The sequence below is a fragment of the Larus michahellis genome, chromosome 3, assembly GCF_964199755.1.
Source record: "Larus michahellis chromosome 3, bLarMic1.1, whole genome shotgun sequence".
NCBI lineage: Eukaryota > Metazoa > Chordata > Aves > Charadriiformes > Laridae > Larus > Larus michahellis.
The window spans coordinates 20,436,450-20,460,804 of NC_133898.1; the positions used below are offsets into that span (position 1 = coordinate 20,436,450).

The following is a 24,355-nucleotide window of genomic DNA, read 5'->3' on the forward strand; positions in this document are numbered from 1 at the left end:
GCTCTTGCCCCCATGGGTGTAACTGCAGCCTGAAATCTCCCAGCTGGCCTCATGCAAAGCACACCTGGGCCCACTGATGGCTCTGGATCACGCATAAAGTCTCAGCTACTCCTCATTGGTGTGGTGGTGGTGGTGGTGTTGGTGTCATGGGCTGCAGCCCTGTGTGGTTCCCTGTGAGTGCTGCTGGATGTGTCCTGGTGGTGTGTGTCAGCCCCAAAGAGGTAAGCTTGGTTGCGGGGGGGAGTGAGGGGGCTGGGCTGTGTTTCTGCTGGGGGTGGAGGTGGAAAAAGCCTAGCTTGGGGGTCCTGCAAGTGCAAAGGTTGTGTAATTTCTCCTGCTGTGTGGTGGTTGCTGGAGAGGGAGTTTTCTTGGTACCTCGTTGTTGTGTTGCACTGGGGTGGGCGCATGGAGGACCTACAGTGGGAGCTGTAACTGTGCTGTGAGGGCATCTGGGCTCTTGGGGGGTGAGCCAGTTTGCACCTGAAATCAGGCTGAGATGTGCTTGGTGGCCATGTGCTGCCCCTGGGGCTTCATGGTGTGGAGGAGGTGGGTGGCCAGCCAGGAGATTGACCCAGGGATGTGGTGTGGGGCTTGGAGTTGGGTGGCTGTGGGCTTTGGCTCTGTTCTGGCTTCTGCCCACCCATAGGATGCTGGAGAAGGGCAGAGCAGGACTGTGTTGGGCATTTACAGCTCTACAGGGGCTCAAGGTTGGCTGGCTGCTGTCTCCTGGCAAGGGCCAGCATACTGTGGGGTAAGCACCCCAGGAACCTGCTGGTCACCCCATTGCCCAGGTTTCTGGGTGGTGGTGCTGGCTGGCTTCAAGGCTGCTCGCAGCACGGGGAGCTGCTGCCCATTTGAGGAGCCAGCAGAACCTGCAGGCTGTGCTCATCAGCTCTTACCTGTCTTTGAACCCCCTGAAAAACTCCCAGATTTCTGCCTGCTGATGCCTCCCTGGGCATCCCACCCTGGGACATGGGGGTCAACAGCCTGCGGGGCTGAAAAGCTGCTGGCATGTTTGTTCCTCCAGGTGAGGGAAAGACCTGTTCTCATGATGGTGCTTGGATGAGGATAAGGCATAAAGGCTTTCCCGTTGGCTTCACTAAGCTCCTCCCGTTTCCCCTTCCGTTCTGAAATGGTTGCATTAGCAGGGCTTTAAAGAAATCTCTTCAAGATAATTATCCCAGATCTCTCTAGTGGATTTGCCAAGTGATGATGTGTCTACATGGGTGTATTAATAGTATCATAATATTATATATCAGTTTTCATCCCAAAGCACTTCACATGCTGAGGGGCGAAGCCTAAATAGAAAGATGTGGCAAGTGAAATGGAGCTTTCTGCCTCACCTACTAGATCCCTCAAAGCCATGGGGGTGTGAGAAGACCCCCTTCTCGCTGGTCTGTCATCAAATCTGAATTTGGCCCCCTGAGTCCTGTTGAAGCTCCCCAGGCTGGACCCGCTGACCCATGGGCCCTGCCCTGTGGCTGGGCAGGGCTGTTCTGCGCTGGTCCCTGCTGGGCTCCCTGCCTCTGGCATTCCCGCTGCAGCTGATGGCCTGGCCCAGCTGCAAACAGCTGTCTGCAGCCTTCCCCCTTCCCTGATCTTCTCGTCAAAGACAAGTTGCTTGGGACCCACCCATGCAAGTGCCACCACTTGTGAGGAAGTGGGATCTGTGCTGTCTCCTTGCTGGGTGGGTGCCCTCTCCCAATTCTCTGGGGCCACGCTTGGCTTTGGTGTCTCACCACTCCTTCTGCGTGAGCCCATGCGAACAGGAGGAACGTTGTGCTGTGCAGGCAATTCGGAGAGAGGGATAAGCACAATTTAATGTCTCAAGCTCTGTCTCCAAACATCTGCCCTTGCATTTGGGGCTGTGGAAGGCGAATATCACGGGCACGGTTGCATTTCCTCCCAGACACCTTTCACCTCCTCCACTGGCCCCCTCTCCTCCATGCTGCCCGGCTCCCTCTCCATCCCTGCTCTGGTGGGCAGCAGATGCCGCCGAGCCCTGTGCCATGCTGCCACTTTCCCAGTAGGGAGAGGGGAAAGTCAAAGCGCTGCAGTGGGGATGAAAGGTCGGTCGTGGGCTGCATGGCGTGTGAGGGGCTACACAGTCCCACTATCGCACAGGGAAACGCGCTTAAGGTTTGCTCCCTGCATCCCGCCATCATCTGAGTCAGTGCTGCAGATCTCCAAGGTTTTGGGGGTTTGATGGAGCAATTGGCCAGCCCTTTCCCAGCAGGGCTGTGGGCACCCTGGGGACACTGAAACCCATCCTCTGTGAGCACTTCTGGGGCTAGAAATGGGGTGATGGCTGCAGCCTTTGCTTTCCTGGGATGGGCAGCCTGGGGTCTCTTGCATAGAGGACAGTTGGTGTCGGACAAGCTGCTTGTGTAAACCTGTGTTTGCAAGGAGTGCCCTACAGAAGCGAGGGATCCAAGCAGGGCCAGGTGAGGCTTTACAGCCTGGAAACTACCTGTGTGCCAATGTTTGGGGTTAAAACTACTAGGTTGTGGGCATTCATATGAATGAGCAATTGCTTAGAAGCTTTAGATCCTTGTCTCAAAAATGACCAAGGGAAGCACTGGCAAGTCCATCTGGGATCTCCCATGTGCTTCCCCACCCTGCGGTGGCGGCTTTGGGAAGGGAGCAGAGCAGTGGCACTTTGGGGTGCTGCATGTCGCAGGAGGAGCAGCGAGCATGAAGTATGGATCGTCAAGATCCTAGAATGTGTTGGGTTGGAAGGGACCTTTAAAGGCCATCTAGTCCAACCCCCCTGCAGGAAGCAGGGACATCTTTAACTAGATCAGGTTGCTCAGAGCCTCATCCAGCCTGGCCTTGAATGTCTCCAGGGATGGGGCCTCCACCACCTCTCTGGGCAACCCGTTCCAGTGCCTCACCACCCTCACTGTAAAGAACTTCTTCCTAAAGATGTGCAGATGTGTTTTGACAGGCTGTCGGCCCTTGCAGCACAGCTGCCTTTCATGGGAAAGCTCCCCTGGGATGGCTCTGCCACCTGCCAAGGTCTGCTACGCTCAGGCGTGCGTGGCCAAGTCCCCGGCAGCACGAGGGCTGCTGTCACATGGGCAGCAGGGATAATGTGTCTGGAGTCAATTTAAAATGTTAAAACTGTAAAGAAAACCCAGGCGAGAAGGATTGCTGGTAGGTGTGTGCGCAGGGGAACGGCAGGGTAGCTTTTCCCCCACTCCCTTGTCTCCATTCCAGAGGTGCAGGTAAGGCTCCTCACCAGCCCTCTGCTCCCCTGTAAGGCTCTGGGTTCTTAATTCCTTAAGAAAGCCGTGCCCTGGCCCCTGCCTCCTCTCCTCAGGTGATGTGGGTGCAAGCTGGTGTCTGCTGGATGCTCTCCACCACCCATTTTGCTCCAGGGCTGATGGGGTTTCTCCAGGCTATGTAAAGAGACTCTGCATTTCGTTCCAGCTGTCCAGCAATAGAATATATTTAACTTTAAAAAAAAAAAAAATAATAATCCACAGTATCAAAACACAGCAAGTCACAATCCAATACTCAGTGATATAAATAGGCATACAAATGGTCCTCTGTAACCCCTCAGTTTGGGCTCTGGCATGAAAATGAAATGTGAGCTCACCATCGAGGTGCAAATGGCACAGGTGGGCACACACCCCTTCCCTCCTTCCTAGGGTGGAAAAACCCGATACGCCCAACCGTGGCCAAAACCAAGGAAAACATGGACTCAAGCTGGTGACAGACAACTTACCCCTCTGCCAGCCTGTGGAGCAGCGCCTGTGTGTGGAAAGGGGGTGTGCGGGTCAGGGTGGGATCGTTTGCTGGGTATTTGGGAAGTGCTGCCGTCACCTCCAGGCAGTGCTGGGGGAGGCGAGACCGTTTTGATCCCAAGCCCAAACATGCTGTTCCCTTTGACCTGCCTGCTGGAAGCATCCTTAAAGCTGGAAGAGGGATTGAGCTGTTCTTGCCTTGTCGGTCCTAGAGTCTACGTGGAGCTTTTGTGTCCCACTGCACCTTTTCAGTGGGGGGGATGGAGTGTGGGGGGGTGTCGCTTCCCTCTGGCTGGTGGGTGGGTGCAAGAGAAGCAGTACTGAATTTTAGCCTGGCTCTAGTTATGCGCACGGATGACAAGAGGAGGAATGATGGCCTGTGGGTGGTATGGGCATCTGGGGGGTTCACTGTAACTAACCCTGGTTCAGCTGGTGCCACTGTCGCTTGGGGTTCTACAGCATACTGGTCCCGGGGGTGGGGGGGGATGGAAATGCTGAGTGCCAGTTTGGAAAATAAATTGCAGCGCTGCCTGAAAGTGCATTATGCGTGTGAGCATGAAGGGAAGTCAGCTAGAAAATACAGGGGTGTGTTATCACGCCGTGGTTTGCAAGCGCGTGGGAAAAGCCATTGCTTCTGACTGGGAGGAATATCAGCTGTAGGCAAGCTTATAAGCTTTTCTTGTATCTAGGCTTTAAATGTCAATGAACTCTTGGTGGTGTCTTGTGAAGATTGCAGTTTGGGTTGAACAGTAATAAAATACACTCTGTCTGGAGTGTATGCATGTACGAGAACTGCAGGGTCATCCCAAAACATGCAGGAGGTGAGGCAAGGGCAGAATAAAACAGCCCCCTGGAGAATCACGAGACTGTGACTCTTCAGTTTCCTCTCCACGGAGCTCGGCACAATAACCCCTGTGTCACGGCGAGACCACGACAAAGGGGCAATTTCCAGCAGAACTGAAAGATCTTTAATAAAATGCGTGACAGTCGATGCACACGGGGAGGAACATGCGGCTTTGTCTTAGGAAGCGCGGGACGGGGCACAGATGGAGGCACCTCACGTGTCTAACACTCCCCACGGTACAGCTGCGTGCCGGAGCCCTTCCCGGCACAGAGCCCTGGCTGACATTGCCGAGCACGTGTGCCACGGCTCAGAGTGATGCCAAACCCCCTGCAGCAAGCACGGGCAAAGGGCCGGGAGGGTGGTGGCGGGGGGGGGCATCTGCCATAGCACCTTTTCCATGGTAAGTATGGATTTGGCAACACCAACAAACTTAGGAAGAAACATTAGCGTGCCCGGCACTGAAATGACTGGGCTGACCCAGAATGAAACTAGTTTATGACTGGCCACAAATTTCAAAAAGACATTTGGTTTGATTCCTACCTGGAATTGCTTTCCACCAAGTAGTAAATCAGCTGTTCAGCCCGGCTGGTTCAAGTACCAAGGAACTATTTCCTTAAAGCCCTTTTTTTTTTTTTTTTTTTTTTTTTGAGAAACCTGGTTTTCACAATCAGGAAGGAGCAGCAGAAAATACCGCGTCGTTGGCAGATGGGGGTGAAGCAACTGCATTTATTCTTCATTACCTGCTATCACTCTTTAGCTGTAAAATTTGCACCTGAAAGACCTATATTGGTAAAGCGGAAGATGGTATCGGGACAGCCTGGTGCCATGCTCCTTCGACCAGATCAAGCGTTCGCTGGCTGCCACCTCTGCGTGGCGAGGAGGCAGGGGTCGGTTGGCAGCGGCGGTGCGGTACGGCACGGCAGGCACTAGCCGGGGGCGAGTTATCCATCCCCCGTGTTGGTGGGTGTCCTGGAGTGGGTGGTCCTCCTCTGCGGCGCTCCGGAAACAGGCGTAAAAGCGCTGGGTGATTAATTTGGCCCTAAAGAGAAAGACAAGCATCAGTGACGGGGTGAAAGCGCCAAAGCAGCAGTCGTACCCGTGTCTTTGCTGCGTGGTGTGAACTGTGGGCGCCACGCACATATCTCTAGAATGTGGGCTCCCCGGGAGCCCCTTGAGGGGACAGGCTCTGCCTGGTCTGTCCCTGGCACAAAGCTCTGCTCTCTGGTGAGAGGAGGTAAAACAAGTCGGTGGCGGGGAACGGGGTTTTATATTAAAGATGCGACTGAGCAGACTCCCCTTGGGACCAGTTAGACTTGAAATCCCATCTGGCTTCCCCAGCTCTGCCCTGCAGGGCTCAGCCTCCGAGCTCACTGCAGCCCATATCTCCTCGCTACCTGCCACGGGGAGACCTGAAACCAGGCTCAGGGGCTCGCCATTGCTCGAGAGCATGCTGCTGTTCGTGCCTGGGCTGGGGGGAGCTCGGGGGTGCTGGTTTTAATCGGGACTATTGGAAAAAACAGAGGTTTTTATCATCATTGTTACTGCAGCGGGGGGGCTTTGGGGGAAAATGCGACCTGGTGTTTGCTCCCTGGTAGCAAGGCCAATCCATGGAGCTGCTCCCGTCGTAAAGCAGAGAGTGGGAATCCGTCTATTGCTAATTAAAATCAATTAAACAAATCCCCACAACAGGCAGAAATAAGGCCTTTTGTCCTGGGTCTCCACTGGGCAGATTTCAGAGCCTCTGGAGTGGTGCATTGACTGTTTTCTTGGCTTCCCCAATGTCACAGAAAGGTCAAAAATAAGAAAAATTTTTATAGAACAAAACCTGAAGTCCTGCATCTTCCTTGTGCAGTGCTGTTGGTGCCAAACTCCCTCATGCAATAAATGCAGCCAGCACACAGATGTAAGTGAAGCGATGCTCTCTGGAGACCTGTGGCAGTCCCAGGGAGGGCAGCATTTCCATATAAGCTCTTCCCCAGCTAACCCAATTCTCCCATCCTCGCTAGAGCCTGCAGACAGACAGCACCAAGTGTGGCCAGAAAAGCCAGCAAAACCCTGTCCGTAAGCTACTAAAGGAGCTATTCCTGCCACCTTTTGTTCCTGGGGGAGCTTTGGTACGGATGCTGGGTCTCTGCCCTGTCAGAGCAGCTCCCAGCTGAGATGAGGCATCTGCTGCCAGTCTGACATCTGATGCCACAGAGACACCACTTTGGGCAGTTTAATGCCCAGTGAAAATGTCAGACTGTTTAACCCTTGACAGACTGAGACCTGTCGCACTACTTGACCACTAAATGTTTGATTCCATCTTCTAAAAGTGAAGCCATTTTCACAGGCACCAGAACAAGCTGTTCTTAAGCCACACTTAGATCCTCCTGTTTCAGAGTTTCTGCACCCAAAGGCTCAGTTTGGTTTCTTTTCAACACCTCCACCAGCAGACCTTAGCTTGTCTGCAGAGGCTCCTGCACATCCATTCTGAGACTGCAGCAGAACTAACTCGATGCTCAGGCAGCATTTGGAGTTTGCACTCCTGTTTGGGCAATTGCAAGAGGTAACCATTACTCTTGGTCATCATGCTCATTACAGCTGAGCTGACAAGTTGTTTGTGTGGCTTAATGACTAGTTATAAACCTCTAAAATAGAGTTCCCACTAATCTCAGCAGCACCTTGTGTAGTGTTTTCCAGATGTGCCACTGATTCCCTGTTTGCTCCTGGTTAGGATCCTATTTACCCCTTATTTTCCCAGGTGGGAAATGAAGGCGTAGAGCTTCTCTGTCTCTCAGTAAGTGCCGAAGCTCAGTTCTGTAACATCCATACAGTCCCGCAAGCCACAGATCTGCAGACGCTACAGCACAGGGCCCTGAGCACCCACCCTCTTAACCCATCCTTTTGGTAGAAATGGTCAGAGAGTTGAAATTGTTGAACATCATGAGCAGAAACCATTTTGGTAATTGCTGTGGCAACGGTAATCTTGAGGAGCTCATCCCTTGGCTTTAATGCAGATGTCATGCGTCTCTTGGGTTTCATCTTTCCACCACTGACCTACTAGGAGTTGACTTTTTTCAAAGCGCTGCTGCCTTGCAAGCCTCTCCTTGGCAAAGCAAGGAAACCACTTCTTGCTGTGGTGCAGCATGATGGCAGGATAACTGCACTGCTTTTCCTCTCGAGCACTTCCAGCCCCAGGTTAACAAGAAGCACTGACCGGTGCTTGTCTTCCAAAGAAACCCGCTTTGCTGCTGCCTGTGTTGTGTGGCTTGCATCTCTCTAAAAGGTGGTATTTTTTTTTTATCTATCTTCCTCTAAAATTACAAATAAGCAGCTTTCCTGTCTGTGCTGTGTTACGGATCTTTGCTTTTCGTGGAGCAGCCTAAAAAGCTGAGCTCAGCACCCCCATTTGGATACAGGGTAGTTGCTAAATAGCTGTTTCTGGCTGGCCAGCACAGTAGTATGAGCCACTGTTTAGGGTGTGAGGCAAAATGCAGCCTGAGTTATTCCTGTGGTTCTGCCATGGGTTTGCGTTGGAGTTGGGTAATTTAACCTTACTGCGTGCTGCTGTTTCTCAGGGGTAGCAATGAGGTGGATCATCTACAGATGCGGGAAGGTACTATTAAAATTTGGCCAGGACCTGTGAAATATTGCTTTTAAACTTAATCTGAAGGGTCTTCCACACATCCATTTCATGTTGATTTGCTTCCTCTCCTCCCGCTAACCATGTGCCAAAGAGCTAGTTTCAACGTGTCTCCTATAGACTACAGGCACTGTAGGACGTGTGCCCAGTGGGGCTTGTGCAGTTTTGCAGGTTTAGCTGAGCCTGTTGGCTCGGGCACACCACGCTCAAACACCAGGTAGTATCTGCACCCGCACAGAGGCAACGTCTGCAAAACACACTGCCCTAGCTGAAGTCTGGCTTGATAAATATGTGAGGACTTGTTTGTGTTACAAATTTGCATCACTGTTATACGGGTTTCATTCGCTCTCCTGATGGAGGCTGCTGAGATGAGGGGAAATGCTCGAGCCAGCAGGCTCCTGTCTCACAGCGAAGGCTGGTGCTCCCACAGCTCCCAACTCTGCCCTTTTCTCCTGTTCAGGCAGCCCAAAGCTCTTTATAGTGCACAGTCGTCAAAGAGCGGGGTGAAGGAAGTTTGTCATCAGCTCCAATGCCTGTGCTGGATGAACTTGCGTGCTTTGGACAGGTCCTGTCCCACCAGAAGTTAGCTGGGACTATGGATTATGCTTTATCATTAGTCCTGGAGGAGGACTTCATGAGCTGGGAGAGCAGAGAGGCATTGGTGCTTTCCACCTGCTTTCCACAGGCTGTGGGCTCAGAGCAAAGTGTGGGTGTTGGGCAGGTAGGAAACTTTCCAGGAGGAAAGGTCCTGCACTAAAGCCAGCAGGTCTCCATCCGCCAGGAGAGTACGTGGGGCTATGGGGAGGCTAAACCGTGTTTCCCGCTGGTGTAAAAGCTAAAGGAGCTTCCTACCACAATACCTCCCTGGGGGCATCACTGTCAGGGACCCTGCATAGTGCAGGGCTCTCCTCCACCCTCGGCCAGCGGCTGTCCTGCTCAGCATACCCTTGGGATGCCTCTGTGGGTTAAAACACACAGCACACAGCTGGGTGGTTTCGAAGCCAGGCAGGTATTTCTGCACTTTCTGTCTGCAGCTGGTCAGGCAAGGAGACATGTGTGCTCAGGGGCACTTGCTGCTGTTTTACTTCTCGGTTCTCTTTACAACAAGAGTTACTTTAACTGACAGGATCTGCCCTGCATGGAAAACAAAAACATGCCTTAAAAGCAGACCGTCGTGCTAGGAGAGGCTGGGAGCTTGCAGGGCCGCCGCGTTTGCTGCCGTCCCCTCGCGCACCAGCTGCCCCCCTGCAGGAGCGATGGGCTGGAAGCAGGTCTCGGCTCTGTCCTGCTCTGGTGGCTCCTGGTTTTGGCAGCGGGTTTGTGTGAAGCTCCTCGTGCTGGGAGGACCCTCCCCAGGTGAGAGCAGCCCGCCCGGTTTTGTCCCTTTTCATCAGTGTTCCTCCTGCCACCTTTTTGGAGTGGAAAAGCAGCCAGGGGCTCCCCCCGGGGCTGAGCTCCCCTTGTCCTGCCAAAACACCAGCCAGGATCAGAGGGGTCACTCCACCTGGATGCCCAATTTAGCTCTGCGCATCGTGCATTCAAACCACAAAAACACAGCCCTACCCCACCTGGCCACGGGCCTTCCAGCCACGACTGCTACCAAGCACCAGGGTCGGGATCCTCAAGCTTTGGGCACTTACCCTGGAGGAGCGGAGCGGGGACACTACTTCAGCCAGGAGTACATGCCGCGCTGCAAGGGGATCCGTTTCCAAAGCACGGAGACACTGCCAGCAAGGACTCTTTTCAGGAGGAGGGAAGGAAAAGTGTCTTTTTTTTTTTTTTTTTTTTTTGCTCCTCTGGTATTGTTTTACACTAGAAGTTTTTGACAGCATGTGGGCTGTGCCCACCACCCTAGAGGCAAGGTGCTGCGGGGCACCGGTCCCTTGCTAGATAAAGCATCCCCAGGGGCCGGTGGGAGGTCTGGTCTTCACATAGTGCCAGCGGATGGAAGCAGGGGACGGCCCCGGTCAGTTCAGCAGTACAATACAATTTACAGCAAGCGCGTTTCTCAAGACATCTGCAAGGACAGAGCTTCGTTGAGCATCATATGTACACAGACAGCAGAGGAGGCTGGGCTGAGCTCTCCACTACCGCAAAGCAGTCAAGGATGGATTCTCAGGGAGGGAAAAAAGTACCACTGGTTTGCTTTTACATACTGTACATATATCTATTGATAGCTCCTTGGCAGTTGATGTTCACAGCCGGTTTCCTTTAACGGTGAGCATAAAAAGGAGGCAAAACGTCTTCGGCTACTTCCCCCTGGGAGGAGAGAGAAAGCAGCATCTCCCGCTGCCCTGGCTCAGGTGCCACCTTCGCCAGGGATGTCTCCTTCTCCTGGCACCTTCCTCCTCCTCATCGGCTGCCCACCGTGTGCTGGCCAGGGCCAGTCCTAACCCATGCTGTGCTTGCCCCATCTCCGCTGCTCAGTGGGATCAGTGCAAGTCTCCGTCGGCTGCTCTGCACCTCCGCTCCGCTGGACGGACAGATGAACCGGGTTCAAACGTAATGAAACAAAAGAAAGGGAAGAAGAGAGACAAAGGGTAATGAAAAGGTCCGTGGCCCACAGCTGCCAAAGGAAATCTCTCGCCGTGTTTCTCTGACCATACTTGTCCCAGCCACTACAGCTGCTGTGGGATCCCCTGTTCCTTGTAGCCTGTGAGGAGGGAGGGGAAGGGAACATGATTAGTGTTGATTCCTAACGAGGACCCTCCATGAGGCTCAAGTGAGCCACGAGCCTGGTCTACCAGGAGCAGCAAACTACGTGGGAAAACAGGGGGGCTGCCACGTCCCCCCCCCTTGCCACCAGGCTGTCCCAAGGCAGGCTCAGCCTGGCAAGCTGCTTTTCCTTGTTCTAGCCAACACCTGCCCCGGGCAACCAAGGGGTGCAACCGCTTTCCTGGGCGTGGCAATGCGGCTGCTGGTGGCCAGCCCTGCTGCTGTGGTGGCTGCCTGCCACCGGCCCCAGCATGGGCAGAGGCACGGCTGCTCCAACAGGTTATAAAGGCGCAGTAGGTACCTGCGGCCACCAATGCCAGTACAGCCCAATAAGCTAAAACCTTTACGGAGTGTGATTTTTCTGCAGTGTAGGGGAAACTTATGCCCTTAGAAACTGCTCCAGAGATACCGCTGCTGGCAAGCGCTGAGCTGGCAGCTTGTTGGCTGTGCGTCTGATGCACTCGCATCTCCACTTGTGATCTACGTCTGAACCTCATCCTTCCAGCGGACTGCCAGGTAGGAGGAGGCTGGTTTCCTCTATCTACCTTTTAGTTCCTGTCCTGGCTTTCGCTAACAGAGCTCTCCAGCAGTAACCAATTTGCACTGTGGTTTGCAGAGGTGAACAAACATCTCCTGGAGGAGAAAGGGGACGCCTTTGAACTCCGACAATTCAGCCCATGATCAAACACAGACCTTAGGATGCCTCCATGGGCCCCTTTCCCTAATGATATTCTCACTGCTTTGTTACATGCTTGCTTTGCTCCAGCCCAGCAGAATTACGGGTGCTTTTGTTCAGGGCACAGCGGCCCATCTGGCAGGGCTGGGAAAAATGGAGCTTTCCAGCAGCAAAACCAATTGCACTGGAAAACTGCCCGGATCCCTCCTCCTCCACCCCCTCTCCTCTTCCCCCTGGCTGTGGGGTCTAATGCACCTCCTGACCAAGGCAGCAAAGCCCTCGAGGGGGGGCGCTCTGTGTTGGCTCATGCTTGGCCCCAGCGGACACGGGGGGCCCTATTGTGTTGCAGCCACACGGATGCTGCGAGGGATAAAGCAGCCTGTCCCGCTGCTCGTCGCAGCTCCTCGAGGGGCTGGGGCCCCACTTTATTTGCCATCCTGCACGTAGTGGTTGAGGGGAGGCTGCAAATCCCATAGGGAAGGGCTCCTTCCCCTGGCGGGCTGTGGCAGGGAAGGGCAATAGGAGAGCAGCCACAGCTCTTCTGCTGACATGGGATAACAAGAAAAATACTGTGTTTTTTTGTTTTTGTTTTTTTTTTTTTTTTTAACACTTTGCTAGGTGGTTGCAATGACTGCACCAGAAGCTTTACCTGCTTCCTTTTTAAGAGAAGCTGGGATTGCTACTACGATAGTATCAGTGCAAAAGATCTCCTTTTTAAAGAAGTAACCAAAACCAAACTGTCCTTACCTGCACTGCCTGCAATAGTGAAGATCTTTCAACTAAAACCTTTTAAAAATCTGGGTTTTTTTTCCTCTTTGTTTAAATAACACAAGTAGCCGGTCACTTTTATATTTTGAATTTCAAAGGAGTCTGAAATTTCATATCTCAGAAGAATGTTTAACTCTTCGAACACCTTTCCGTTGATGCTTTTTAATATTTCTTTCCAACTCTTATGTCAGGCTTTTTTAAGTCCCTTAAGGGTATTTTGTGTTCAGCTTTTTTAAGTGCCACAACCCCTATCTTTAAGGGACTTCTTGCTGAACTATGAATTGGCCCTGGCAAATAAACTCTGGAAAATCTACGCACGCCCCCAGCCTTGGCAGTCTGGATCTCCCGCTGCTAAACCAGCACAAGGAATTGGAGGACGAGATTAATGACACTTAGCAGCAGGTACTCCCCTGCACTGCATTGCTGCCCATCGACCGCAGCTGAACAGAAAGGTTCTCATCTCCTTCAAACAGCTTTTTCTGGGGGGGGTAAAATGATGATTTCTGAGGCATTTATGTCCTAAGTGTGAGTCAGCTCTGAAGGCAAGATGAGCTGGTTGGAAACCTGTAATATGGGCTTGTCTACAGCATTGGTTTAATTTGTTTAGGGAGCATGGTAAAAAAAACCAAAAAACAACAACAAAACATTAAATCAAGCACATGGACCAGGGAGTTGGGGCATGCCATAATCCTTAGCTAAAGTGAGCAAGCTAGGTTATGCTTACAGTAACTTGCTTGTGTAGCCATGCTTTTTATTAAGATATAATAGAAATCATTTCAGTCCTGCTATCAGTTTTGAAGCTGTCTGGAAGCCAGTTACAGTGGCCGAGCCTGTGTCTCTCTTTACAAGATCAAAGGTAGGCCAAAAGATGACTTGTCCTTTGCTAAACTTATTTATTAAAACACTCCAGAATTAACTTACTAAGCAGTTTATATATGAAAATAGTTGCATGTCTTGCGTAGGAATAGCTATTCTGTTTGAAGGAGCTTCACGTTAGTAAGCCTGCAATACAGTTACGGTGCAGTTCTGTAAAGCAGACAGCTCTGGGATCGAGATTAAGTTGGTCTGAGTATCCGTGCTCAGAATCACTGACTTAATCAAGTTTGCTTGAAATTGCACTTCTTCTGTAAACCACTGCAAGTCAGATTCAGGCAAAAAGGAACCAGTCCGTGCACAGTCTGTCCTACCGGGACTGGGTTCGTGCAGAGGATGGCCTCAGGATGCTCTTGAGGCTGAAACGGGTCCCTGCCCTGCTCCGAGGGTGCCCTGGGGGCAGCCCGAGGGGCATTTCAGTTCTGGGTGGAGAATGCATCCCTGGGGCTGTGCGGCCACAGGACAGACACAGAGACAGGCGGACACACGCAAGTACAGGCACACGGCTGGACTCGGGCTGGGAACGGGCAGCAAATCCCACAGGGCTTGTCCCAGCCGAGTGCTTGTTGCTCTGCATGGGGAGCTGCCACAGGGTGTGAGGAGGAGGAGGAGGAACAGAAACAAACTTACCTTGTGAAACTTTGATGGTGAACGAAAGGAGGCAAAGGAACATGAAAGAAAGAGAGAGGGAGAAATGTAACTGTAGACGATACATCCGAAACACATGGAGAACCAGAAAAGAACGAATAAATCGTGGCTGCACAGTAAACACAGAAACAGCTGCACTACCGCCAGACATTCACACCCGGGCTAAACGTTATTTAAAATCCTTGTACTTGAAGTGGATCATTTCATTTGGGGCTCTTGTTTAAAGTGGATGGGGGAATCCTCACCTGCTTTCCAGCTCACTGGCCCCAGTCCAGACAGGCTGGATGGACTGACACCTCTGAGCCACGCTTTCCCCTGTGATATTGCCGTTTCATGGGTTTGACCAAAAGGGAACAGCCGAAGGAAGGCGGCAAACAAGTCAGCACGGTGTACTGGATGGTGTGTGGCACACCACTCACACTCCGAGAGCTGGGAAAACTACACCTAATGGCTTTTTTTGCAGTTTTGCTGATGAGTTTGCTTGTGCCCATAGATAACTCGCAACCACGGCGTGCCTTAGCCCAGCTGGGTGCTGCAAACCCTGGTGGTATTTAACATTCCTACAATATTTTAAGAATTTACCCTACCACAACATTTGGTAGGAAACTGCAAAAAAGGGTTTTTCACCTACTTTCCTTAAGCACAATTTGGGGGATGGGTCTATTTAGATTTTTAAAAAAGATAATAGCTCGAAGCAGGCCATTTGTCCTCAGAATTGCCTTCATCGTGTGCAGGGTTACCAGCTGTTTTGGGATATTCTTCTGAGTTTCTCAAAAGCTTTCTGCTCCCTCTCCTTCCCAGGGCAGCTGCGTTACCTGCCCTAGCAGGAGTCCGGCAGAGAAGAGAGGCTTGGTGATGCTTTCCAAAGTCCCTCGGAGCCCGAGTGTCCAGTAACCATGCAACCATCTGCTGCTGCTTCTGGCAAGGGCCGAGCGCTGTAATTAGCAAAGGAGTGACAAGCGGACGGCGTGACTACAGGTAATTTCTTACTACTGGGTGGCAATCAGTCCCCAAGAGCCAGCTGCCCCCTGCAGAATCAGGGGCTGCCGCAGGAGTCCCCGTCCTGTGAAACCACGAGCGACGGCACCTTTGCTCATTCACAGGCGCAGCCACGCAAGGCGTTAATTCAGAGACCAGAAGCTGAGCGAGGGGTCCCTTCCGAAACCAGGCCTGGCTTCTTGGCTGCGTTCATCAGCGGCACAACAACATCTGGACAAACAGTCCCTGACTTCTGTCTCCTCTGCCACCTCAGCGTGACGTTGCTATATTGACTACTGTGCTATTTCTGCCAAGGAATGGCACAAAACCCTTTACAACGAGCTCTGGGCAGCGAGGGAGTTCCTGGGAAGGCCTCTGCGTTCATCCTGCACGGGGCTCGTTGCAGCTAATGAAGATGCGTGCTGGGTGGGCTGGGGACAAGGTGTGCCTTTGCCCGGAAAGTCTTAGGAGGCTCATTTTCCAGTTGGCCTTGGCTGGCTCATTAGCTCTGTTTTGCCACGGCCCCATGCCCTGTCCCCGCAGCCGTGATGAGGGGTTGGATGGAGGAGAGCACGGTGCGGCAGCACTGCCCACCGAGGGCAGCTGGATACCTGCAGCCAGCGGTGCAGAGTCCAGAGTCCTTTTTTTTTTTTCTCCAATGTTTTTATTTTTTTTTGGTAAAAGAATTAAGTTCTTCCGTTTAATCTACCTTTGCCTTCAGACAGCGGGTAAGCCGAAGGATGGCTGGCAAAGCCATATGGCTGCTTAAAGAAGATATCCGTGGCATTTAATGGGGCCAGCTGGCAATTTGTTTAAATTAGCAGAGAAAATGGCCCATGCCATTGTGCTGCCAAAAGTAATTAAGTGTGACAGTAAGACTGCATTCAATTAATCTTCCTTCTGGGATATACCCTGCTAAAGGGCACCTTACAGGAGATGAGCGCTGGGTGGGACCCCTCGAGGTCAGCTGGTCTCTTCCCATGTCCCACCTTGCTCCTGACACATGTGGGTCTACCCTCTGTTGGGCTTCAGTCACAGAGAGGGCAGATCCTGCCATGCCACCTCTTCAGCGTTTGGACCTTACTGGAGGGAAAACATCATCTAATTTTCACACAGATCTTCCCTGCTGTTATTTAAGCCTGTCTTAGGCTAAATCATTGCCCTCTCACGTTTACTAGCCCACCGAGCCTCTTGGTTGCCTGCTTTCTCACAGTCCTCTGGACTCTCTCCAGGTTCTCCACACCACGTACAGCCTCCAAAGCTGGCCACAAGCCTCGCTGCAGCTTTACTTGTGCCGAGAAAGGTGAGGGGACTGGTTTATGTCCTACAGGCTCTGCTCCTACCTGTGTTTGTTCCCTCTGAGCAATGTGCTCCTGTGCAGCCTGTGACTCACTGCAGCCACCACATCCTTCTCTGAAAAACAAGTTGTTCCCTAGCTTGTATTCATGTAGTTGATTAATCCCTCTTTAGTGTCTTGGACTTGTCTCTACTGAACAACGTTCATTTATTTTTCTGGACTGTTTCTTCGATTTGCTTGAATCCGGACACTGTGCCTGCCATCCTTGCAGCCGTGGTGGTGCGGGGCTCATAAGCCCTTTCTCCGGTCCGTCAACAAGCCGTGAATGAAAATCCTGGACAGCGCTGGGTTCAGGAGGGACCTTTCAACACACCTCTCCTTATATCTTCCCAGTTCAGGAAAATGGATTTAGTGAACGGTTCTCAAGGACGTTTTCACCGTGACACGGTCTCCCTGGCTTGGTGGTAGGAAGGCTGTGTGAGATGGTGTCAGCACCTGAAAGTCAGGAGGGATGGCTGACGGCCGCCACTCACAAAATGAATCCCTCTGCCACAGAAGGGAATCAAGCAAGTCCGACACAGCTTGCTTCGGACAAATCCAGGGCAACTGCTGCTTTGTTTCTTTTTATTTTCTAAATGAATGCAAGCCACTTGTTTCATTACTTCTTCCAGGGATTGAAGTTTACCTGATTGGCCTATAATTCTTCTCCTTTTCCCCTCGTTATCCCCGAACCCCTCCCCTCAGAGCAGGCTCCTGCAGGGCTCCCCTTTAATGGCTGAGAATTAGCACTAGAAGGTGAAAATCAGCAACGAGCCTCCCTACCTCCCACCCAGCTCTCGACCAGCAGATAGACAGGCAGGCCCCCATCCTGGGAGCGAGTCATTCATCCCTCAGGGAAAGCCGGAGTGGAGTCCCCCAGCACCAGCTGCTTCCCGTCCTTCTCCTCGCCGCTGGCCCCCCCTTCAGCTTAGACACCACCAGCTCCGCCCTGCCTTTAGCCACAAAAATTGCATGGAAGCCACCATTTCACAGCGAGGAAGACAAGAGGAGGGCAGTGGCTTCATATATTTTTATCTCTTCCCCACCTGAACGCAGATTCCAGTGTACAATTTCTGTCCAGTGCATCAAATAGAACCCGTCTGCATGTCAACAAACCCCAGCCAAAGCAAAACGTTCCCTGGCAGTGTTTCTAAATGAAATGGTCTTATTTCTTGCATTTGAAACATTGTTTCATTTTTAAGTTATAACTTTTTTTTTTTTTAAAATGTGAAAACAAAACATGAAAAAACAAAACACTTCAGGTCTGGCAGGCTGTCTGATCCAGCTGGGAGTAATTGATCACTTCTTCGTTTTGATTGAAGAATGAGATTTTTCTTTTATTATTTTTTAAATTTATTATTACTTATATAATAAATTATTTATATAATAAATAATATATGTTATTATTTATTATTTTCTTTTATTCTCCATCAACCAAGAGCTGCTTTAGCCATTACTTTATCTATATTGTACATAAAAATTAAACCCCAGATATTTAATGAGACAGCAAGAAACTGCCAAGGGCTGCAACTTGTCAGATGATCTACATCTGGTTAACATAAGGAACGTTGACTCCTCCTACCCTTCTCGACTGCCACCAAAGGGGCCAGGATGAGCTGCTGTTGCTATGGTCAGGGACCTCTTGGCCTGAGCATTGCCACCACATGCTGCTCCCCCACCCTCTGCCTCCCAAACTGGTGGGGTCCAGCCAAGTGTGGGCTGGAGCACCTCTGCTATGAGGACAGGCTGAGAGAGTTGGGGTTGTTCAGCCTGGAGAAGAGAAGGCTTCGAGGAGACCTCATAGCAGCTTTCCAGTACTTAAAGGGGGCCTACAGGAGAGATGGGGAGGGACTCTTGATCAGGGAGTGTAATGATAGGACAGGGGCTACCCGTTTTAAACTGGAAGAGGGTAGATTTAGATTGGATATTAGGAAGAAATTCTTTACTGTGAGGGTGGTGAGGCACTGGAATGGGTTGCCTAGGGAGGCTGTCGATGCCCCATCCCTGGAGGTGTTCAAGGCCAGGTTGGATGGGGCTTTGAGCAACCTGGTCTGGTGGGAGGTGTCCCTGCCCATGGCAGGGATGTTGGAGCGAGATGATCTTTAAGGTCCCTTCCAACCTGAACCATTCTATCATTCTATAACCAGCAAGACCCTCCTGAGCCCCAGCCCGAGGACATACATGAACAGGACTATGGAGAACAGCAAGTCACGGTTTCAGCTGTAGGTCTCTAGCTGGATGGATGCTTTCCTGCCTCTCCCCACCACTGCAGAACTGGGTCTGCCAGGCAGCGCGCCATGCAGGGAGGCTGTCCAGCAGAGGAACAGCAGAAGAGCATATGTTTATGAACACATAATTATGGGATTACACACAAATTGGGCGGGTTCTTAAAGACACATCAGAGATGGACACCAATTCACAATTCACCCTCAGAAATAACTCGGGCTACCCCTGCTGTGCAGGTGCACCTGAGATGAAACTTGGCAGGTGGTTTGCAGGGAAAAACAAAGGGCAGTGCTGCTTTCGTCCTGAGGAAAGCCTCGCTTACGGTAAGGTTTTTAATATCTATCATTTGCTCTGCGTGGGGATTGCCCTTAACTCAGCCTATAAATTGAAGGTGACTCAGAAATTAGCAGGTGGTTTGGCGAGAGGGTTTAACCCCCAAGTTTGGCAGCTGAAGATGTGCACTCTTCCTGCTGTTTTTTTTTCAGTTTCATCCATTTAATCTTTAGGCGGGTGCCTGGCAATTTCCTGAGATCCTTTCTTCTCCCCTGTCATGCAGCCACAGAAGTCATCAGCAGAGATGACAAAGCGGAGCCCCTTCAAACCAAAAGGCAAAAGCTGCTGGTAAGGTGTCCTTCAGGGTAAGTGCTCACTTTGGGAACTGCCTGCCCTGCCAGCCTGAAGGATCTCAGGCCTGTCTGGTTCAGAGCCATGCCCACTGGCCTCTCCCAGACTTTGGAAAGGGAATGGGGTCTTGCAGACGACCAGCAGTGAGTTGCGAGGTGAGGCTGTCACCTTTATTCTCTGCAATATGGCAGAGATGCAAAATGATACTTTAGTCTTTAGCAGATGAAGTTATGGAGCTTGTATTCTAGATGAATAATACATAGTTAACTAACTGAGTGATCCAAATTATGTGTGTTTAAAAAAGGATTCCTCTCTTCTTCCCGTAGACTAATGTTTCAGAGCCTCCTTAAAGGGTGTAGGGGAAATTCTTCTAGGAGTAGCTAACAGTCCTGTTCAGCCTAAGAACTTGGTGAAACATGAAAAAAAGCCTTTGGGTAAATGTATTCCGTGGAGGAAGGAAAGCTCAGGAGAGTCCCCAAGGCTTTTCTGGGGACAGCTGGCCCCATATGCTTCCTGGAAGCGGAACTGGCCTTGCGGGAAGGTCTTGCTAACCAGAGAGATGGAGCTGGATTTGCAAGGGAGAAAGGGCTTTCTCCTTCAAACGCGCATATGGGCAGAAGGGGCTCCAGACAGCAGAGCTCACAGTGCTATGGGGCCTCACTCCTCCCTGCACTTTTCATTTTATAAAGGGAAAAGGAAGATCCCACCCCATGTGGTGGGATGGGCGGCTCCTCCAGATGTGTCACGGGGCCCATCCCAAGTACCTCCCAGCAATTCCTCTGCCTGCTGTGTTTCTCCCGGACTTCCAGAGCCCATCCTGTGGCTCTTCATCCCTATAGCGCAGTCCGATGGCTTGCTGGGGCGTTAGCTGGGACCCAGCAACACGGCCACAGAGGTGAGAAGTCAGGGGAAAGAGTGCACTGTACTTACTTGCGAGAATGACCATGTCCATCCCCCAAAATATACTCATAATCCAGCCAACCATCACGATCGCCGTCAGGATCTGAATCAGAGCAGCGGCAATGTTCAGCCAGAAGACACAACACATGTGCCTGTCGGGGAGGTCAGTCCGGGCTCCGCACAGCACGGTGAAAGCAGATACAAATGTTCCTAGGGAGAGAGCAGCAACAAAAGGCTCAGTGAAAGCCATGACTTTGTGCCGATTTCCTTCCCTCAGACCCACTTCTCATGGCATCCCCCTTCTTGTGCTCCCACTGCAGTGCTGAAAAGATGGGAACACTTTTCAAGAGGACAAATGGAGGCACAGCCACATCTCACTCAAACACACCCCTGTCTCCCATTTAATGACACTGATATGTATACTTGAAAACCAGCAAAGAAAAACACTCTTTGGGTTTTGGCTCCTTCCACCCCCACAACGGTAACCACTTATGCACTGTAGGCAGTTTACAAGGGAGTGCTGTGTGTCTGTGGAAATACCAGTCTACCTTTTTTCTGCCTGGTGGCTCTCTCCTGGGGAGAATATTTACTCCACAGAAGCTGTAAAAGGGAAAATTGCACTGGGAATTAGAGCAGGACTGGCTCTAGAAAGCTGTAGGGCTCCGGCATGTCCAGCAGTCTGTTACTATTCACCAATACTGCTCTGAAAGGGTCACGCACAAAAAAAGTGGTGTTAATGAGGCACTGCATCTTTGCACAGTGCTTTACGCAGTCACAAACTGTTACCTCCGAGCACATTTTTAATGAAGCAGAAGCAGCTAAACCAGCGCTGGAGCCAGGCGACCCGGTGTTGCAGCCCTCGGCTCTGCTTGAGACCAACTTACAGAACTTGCAAACACCCTTCAGACTTCCTAAAACAATTCACATGAAGGATCTCACTGATGTATGAAAGGTAAAGCTGGGGGGAAAAAAAAAAAAACTCGACCACAGCAGTCTTTAGAAAGATTCTTCCTGAATTTTGGAACTGATGTCCTGGGCCCGTGGCTAGCTGAAACGCGCAGCTCGGGGAAGCCTTGTCTGTCCCACAACCAACGTGCAGAAACACACAGCACTGGCAAAGAGCAGAAGAAACTGTTTCTGACCCCTATAAAGTACGAGCTTTTGGCTGGGCGATTCAGTTACCTGATATAAGTGCGCATTCCAACACCTCTTACCATTATGAATTCTTTGTGGCTTTTTTTTTTTTTTTAAATATAAATACAGGTTTTCCAAGGTAGGTACAAAGGTGTAATATTGATTGTACTGGGTAATGTAGTTCTGTGAAATGCTTTCCTTGATGAAAGTCTGGAATTAAAAATTCTGCAGCATGATGTCCAGTGATTTCTACAAAAATTGTCCTTTTCCCTTTCAAAGGATGGAAGCCTGCAAGCAACCTGTAAGATGTGAACGAATGAGCTCAGCTCTGACGCACAGAAGTGCCTTGTTGAACTTGGGTGAAGGACGGAGTCCCTTGGTTTGGCAGAGGCAGGGAGGAAACACTCGGTTTACAATCTTCCAGAAGACCTCACCAGACAGAGAGAGCAGGAGGATCTGGTTAGGAGCAAAATACCATTTCGTCCTGCATTGCCAGGGTGCTGGAAGAGATAATCTCCTCCATCCTCCTCCTGCCTCTTCTTCAGCAGGTCACAAGGACAGCAGGCAGTTAAGAAGCTGAAATGCTGGGGAAGGCTGGCCACAGCCTATTTTTAGTTTCACCATCCTCTGCAGGCTTCAACTCCAGCATCTTCCTAACGCACCACCAGCTCCTAAAACCCCTGCGTCTTCCTGCTGCTGGCTCGAACCGATTTCATACTCCCACCCGCTGCCTTTGCCGCATGCCGAAGCCGGGCGCAGAGCAGCCGCGGAGCAGTATCCCAGCGGAGGGGAGTGGGTGAGGGCTGCTGGGGTGGTGGGAGGCAGCCCTACAGCAGAGCACCACCGGTGGGCAGAGGGCCAGCATCTTCTCCCGTGTGAGAAATCCCCCCTGGGCTTCGTCCTCTGGCTGCTTGGCTTTCACAGGCAGGGTTTCACCCCCTTATCCACCGAAAGAAAAGGGTCTGCACAGAGGAAAAGTGGAAATCATTTTAATCCCAAAGGATGTTGTATAAATCTCCCCATTGCTTCTTAAAAGAAAGGCTGTCTTCTGCTCTGTGACTTTGTCTTCCATGTCTTTTGTGCCCTCCAGGGGGGATTACGTGAGGTCTCTGCCCCGCTTCACCTACCTTTTTTTTCCTTTATAGTTTCTCCAAAGCAGAAGGAAGGCTGGAATATTCCCCCACGCTTCCTGAAACTGTTGTCTGCAAAGTTACACCACAGCACTCTCTGAGATTAAATATGGATTGAGGCAAGATCAGAGATCGGGTGTTCATGTTTTCCCATCAGGATGCAAAATCTTGCCAAATGGAAATGCATGTCTCGCTTTAAAATGAAAATGAAAATCTTCCCCTCCCGCTTTACCTTTAACTCTTCCAAGATGTGTTACAAAAAAGGTCCTAAAGGAGCAATAATTCTTAAGCTACAGTTTCAAATCCTTCCAGTGAACCTTTTAAGATTTTTACATCATTAGAGTAAGGTGCTGAATTAGCTAATTAATCCCCTAAACACCACAGTGACTAAGCTAATGTCTGGTTCCCTTCAGAAAGGAATAAAGCAAACAAAGCAGTTAAGCGTCCCTCTCTGGACAGGGAATTGATACAGAAGCTAGGATTAAAATCTCACGAACTTTGGCTTCCGATTCCCCTTTCAGGCCACTTTCCCACTCACAGGAGCCAATTTTCCAATGCCAGTGCAATTTCTTTATTAATTAGGATTAGTTAATCTTTGGGAGGTTGTTGGCATTGTTAAATGCAAGACTTGAGACATGCCAGCAGACATAAGATATATTTTCCCTATGGTCCACATACGCTTTAAAACATGAAGCAGAAGAAAGAGTCTTAAATACATTTTCCACGGTAGATGTTTTCCCCTTAAGAAGCCATTGTAGTTACACATTGCCGAATATGGAAGTGTTTGCATCTGGAAGCAGAGAGGTGGAGAGGAGGAGGATGAGGAGGAGGAAGGCAAGCAAGCTGTATCTGCTGATACTTCCTGGCTGCATCAGACCTGGGGCACGGAACCATTTCCCTTCCTGACCAAGCATTCAGACACTTGAATACCTGTAGCCTAGAAATCATAAAATTGGTAGGCAAACTACGGCTGGGATGATGTTGGCCCAATAAATCAGCTGTCCAAAAAGGTCTCAGGCTGTGAGTGTTAGCAGCAAACACAAACAGCTAACTTTGCAAGCAGATGGAAACCAAAAGCCTCTACAACTATGCCAGCATGACATAAGTAAATTATATCAAGTATTTCTTATATCTTCCCAATGAAAAATACCCAAAATGCAGTAAAATCTGGGATTATTCTAAACTGCAAATTAGTACAGCCTTTTTGGGGGGCAGAGGGGAGGCGGTGGAGAGAAGATATCCTATTCTATCTCATGAGTTCATTCAGTGTCATGGGGCATCAGGGCACACTGCAATCACCTGGCACCCGGGGCCACAGGGTACCAGAGGCTGGGCAGAGGGATGGGTAAGGGTTGAGGTTTGTCCTTCTGGACCAGATCTGGGGCAGAGGGTGACGGCGCCATGCGCAGCGATGCTGGGAGGGGATGGCAAGCCAAGCTTGCTCTTTCCACCCATTTCATCTCACTCAGGGCAGCGTCAGCCAGCCGGGACGCCGCGCGCTGTTTTCGGCAAGGGAAGGAAGCCTCTGGGAGCCTTTGCTGTCAGCAGAATTGGGGTATTTTTAGATCACACCAGTAAATATGGAAGGCTTTTTGTTTTCAACAGTTTAACCCATTGAACGTGAAGGGGTTGTGGTATCTGTAGGACAACACCACAAAGGCAGAGACAAAGGAGGGGTTTTTGCCCTTTCTCCCCTCTCTGACCCATTGTCATGCAGGATAAAGTCCCCTCCCCAGTTTATGCTGGTACCCTGGCAGCCATGGCCTTCCCAAGAGCATCATCTGATGGTTCCTGGCCTCACAGAATACACAAAAATAGTGTGAGAGAGGACTAGTTTGGTTTTTTTTTTATCTTAGAGGAAAAACTCACGCCCTGGAGAGAGCTCTCCTGGTTTACTACTTTGGGTCACTCATCCAGGGTAGAGGAAGACATGAGGTCAAGCCCATGGCCTGTCCTGAGCATAGTCTCCTCTGTGCCATCTGAGTGCAGCAGTGACTGCATTATGGAATATCTTAAGCTGCATGAGAGAAGTCCTGTTTTTGCAAGAAAACCCATCCTGGGCACTTCTGCAGGAGCTTCAGCCAGACGTGGAGCTTGGTGTGTTTCACATGGAGGACCTGGTTGTGAGT

General features: G+C 50.9%; 1 protein-coding gene and 1 long non-coding RNA gene across 3 annotated transcripts in view; one reads left to right on the plus strand and one right to left on the minus strand.

Annotated features, from left to right (window-relative positions):
• The first annotated feature begins 26 nt into the window (after nucleotides 1-26).
• On the plus strand, nucleotides 27-15,119 carry LOC141740375 (uncharacterized). The gene is made up of 3 exons (XR_012586014.1): nucleotides 27-221; nucleotides 14,700-14,876; nucleotides 15,002-15,119. It is a non-coding gene; the product is annotated as an uncharacterized LOC141740375 (long non-coding RNA).
• STUM (stum, mechanosensory transduction mediator homolog) overlaps nucleotides 3,434-24,355 on the minus strand; it is a 51,219-nt gene continuing 30,297 nt past the window's right edge. The window contains exons 2-4 of one of the 2 annotated variants that reach the window (XM_074578992.1): nucleotides 19,993-20,172; nucleotides 9,859-10,691; nucleotides 3,434-5,632 (exon numbers count right to left, since the gene is read on the minus strand). In XM_074578992.1, coding sequence (XP_074435093.1) covers nucleotides 10,651-10,691; nucleotides 19,993-20,172 — 221 coding nt within the window. In that variant the 3' untranslated portion in view covers nucleotides 3,434-5,632; nucleotides 9,859-10,650. Of the gene's footprint in view, nucleotides 5,633-9,858; nucleotides 10,872-19,992; nucleotides 20,173-24,355 lie in introns of both variants that reach the window. The other variant, XM_074578993.1, reaches the window with a different exon arrangement.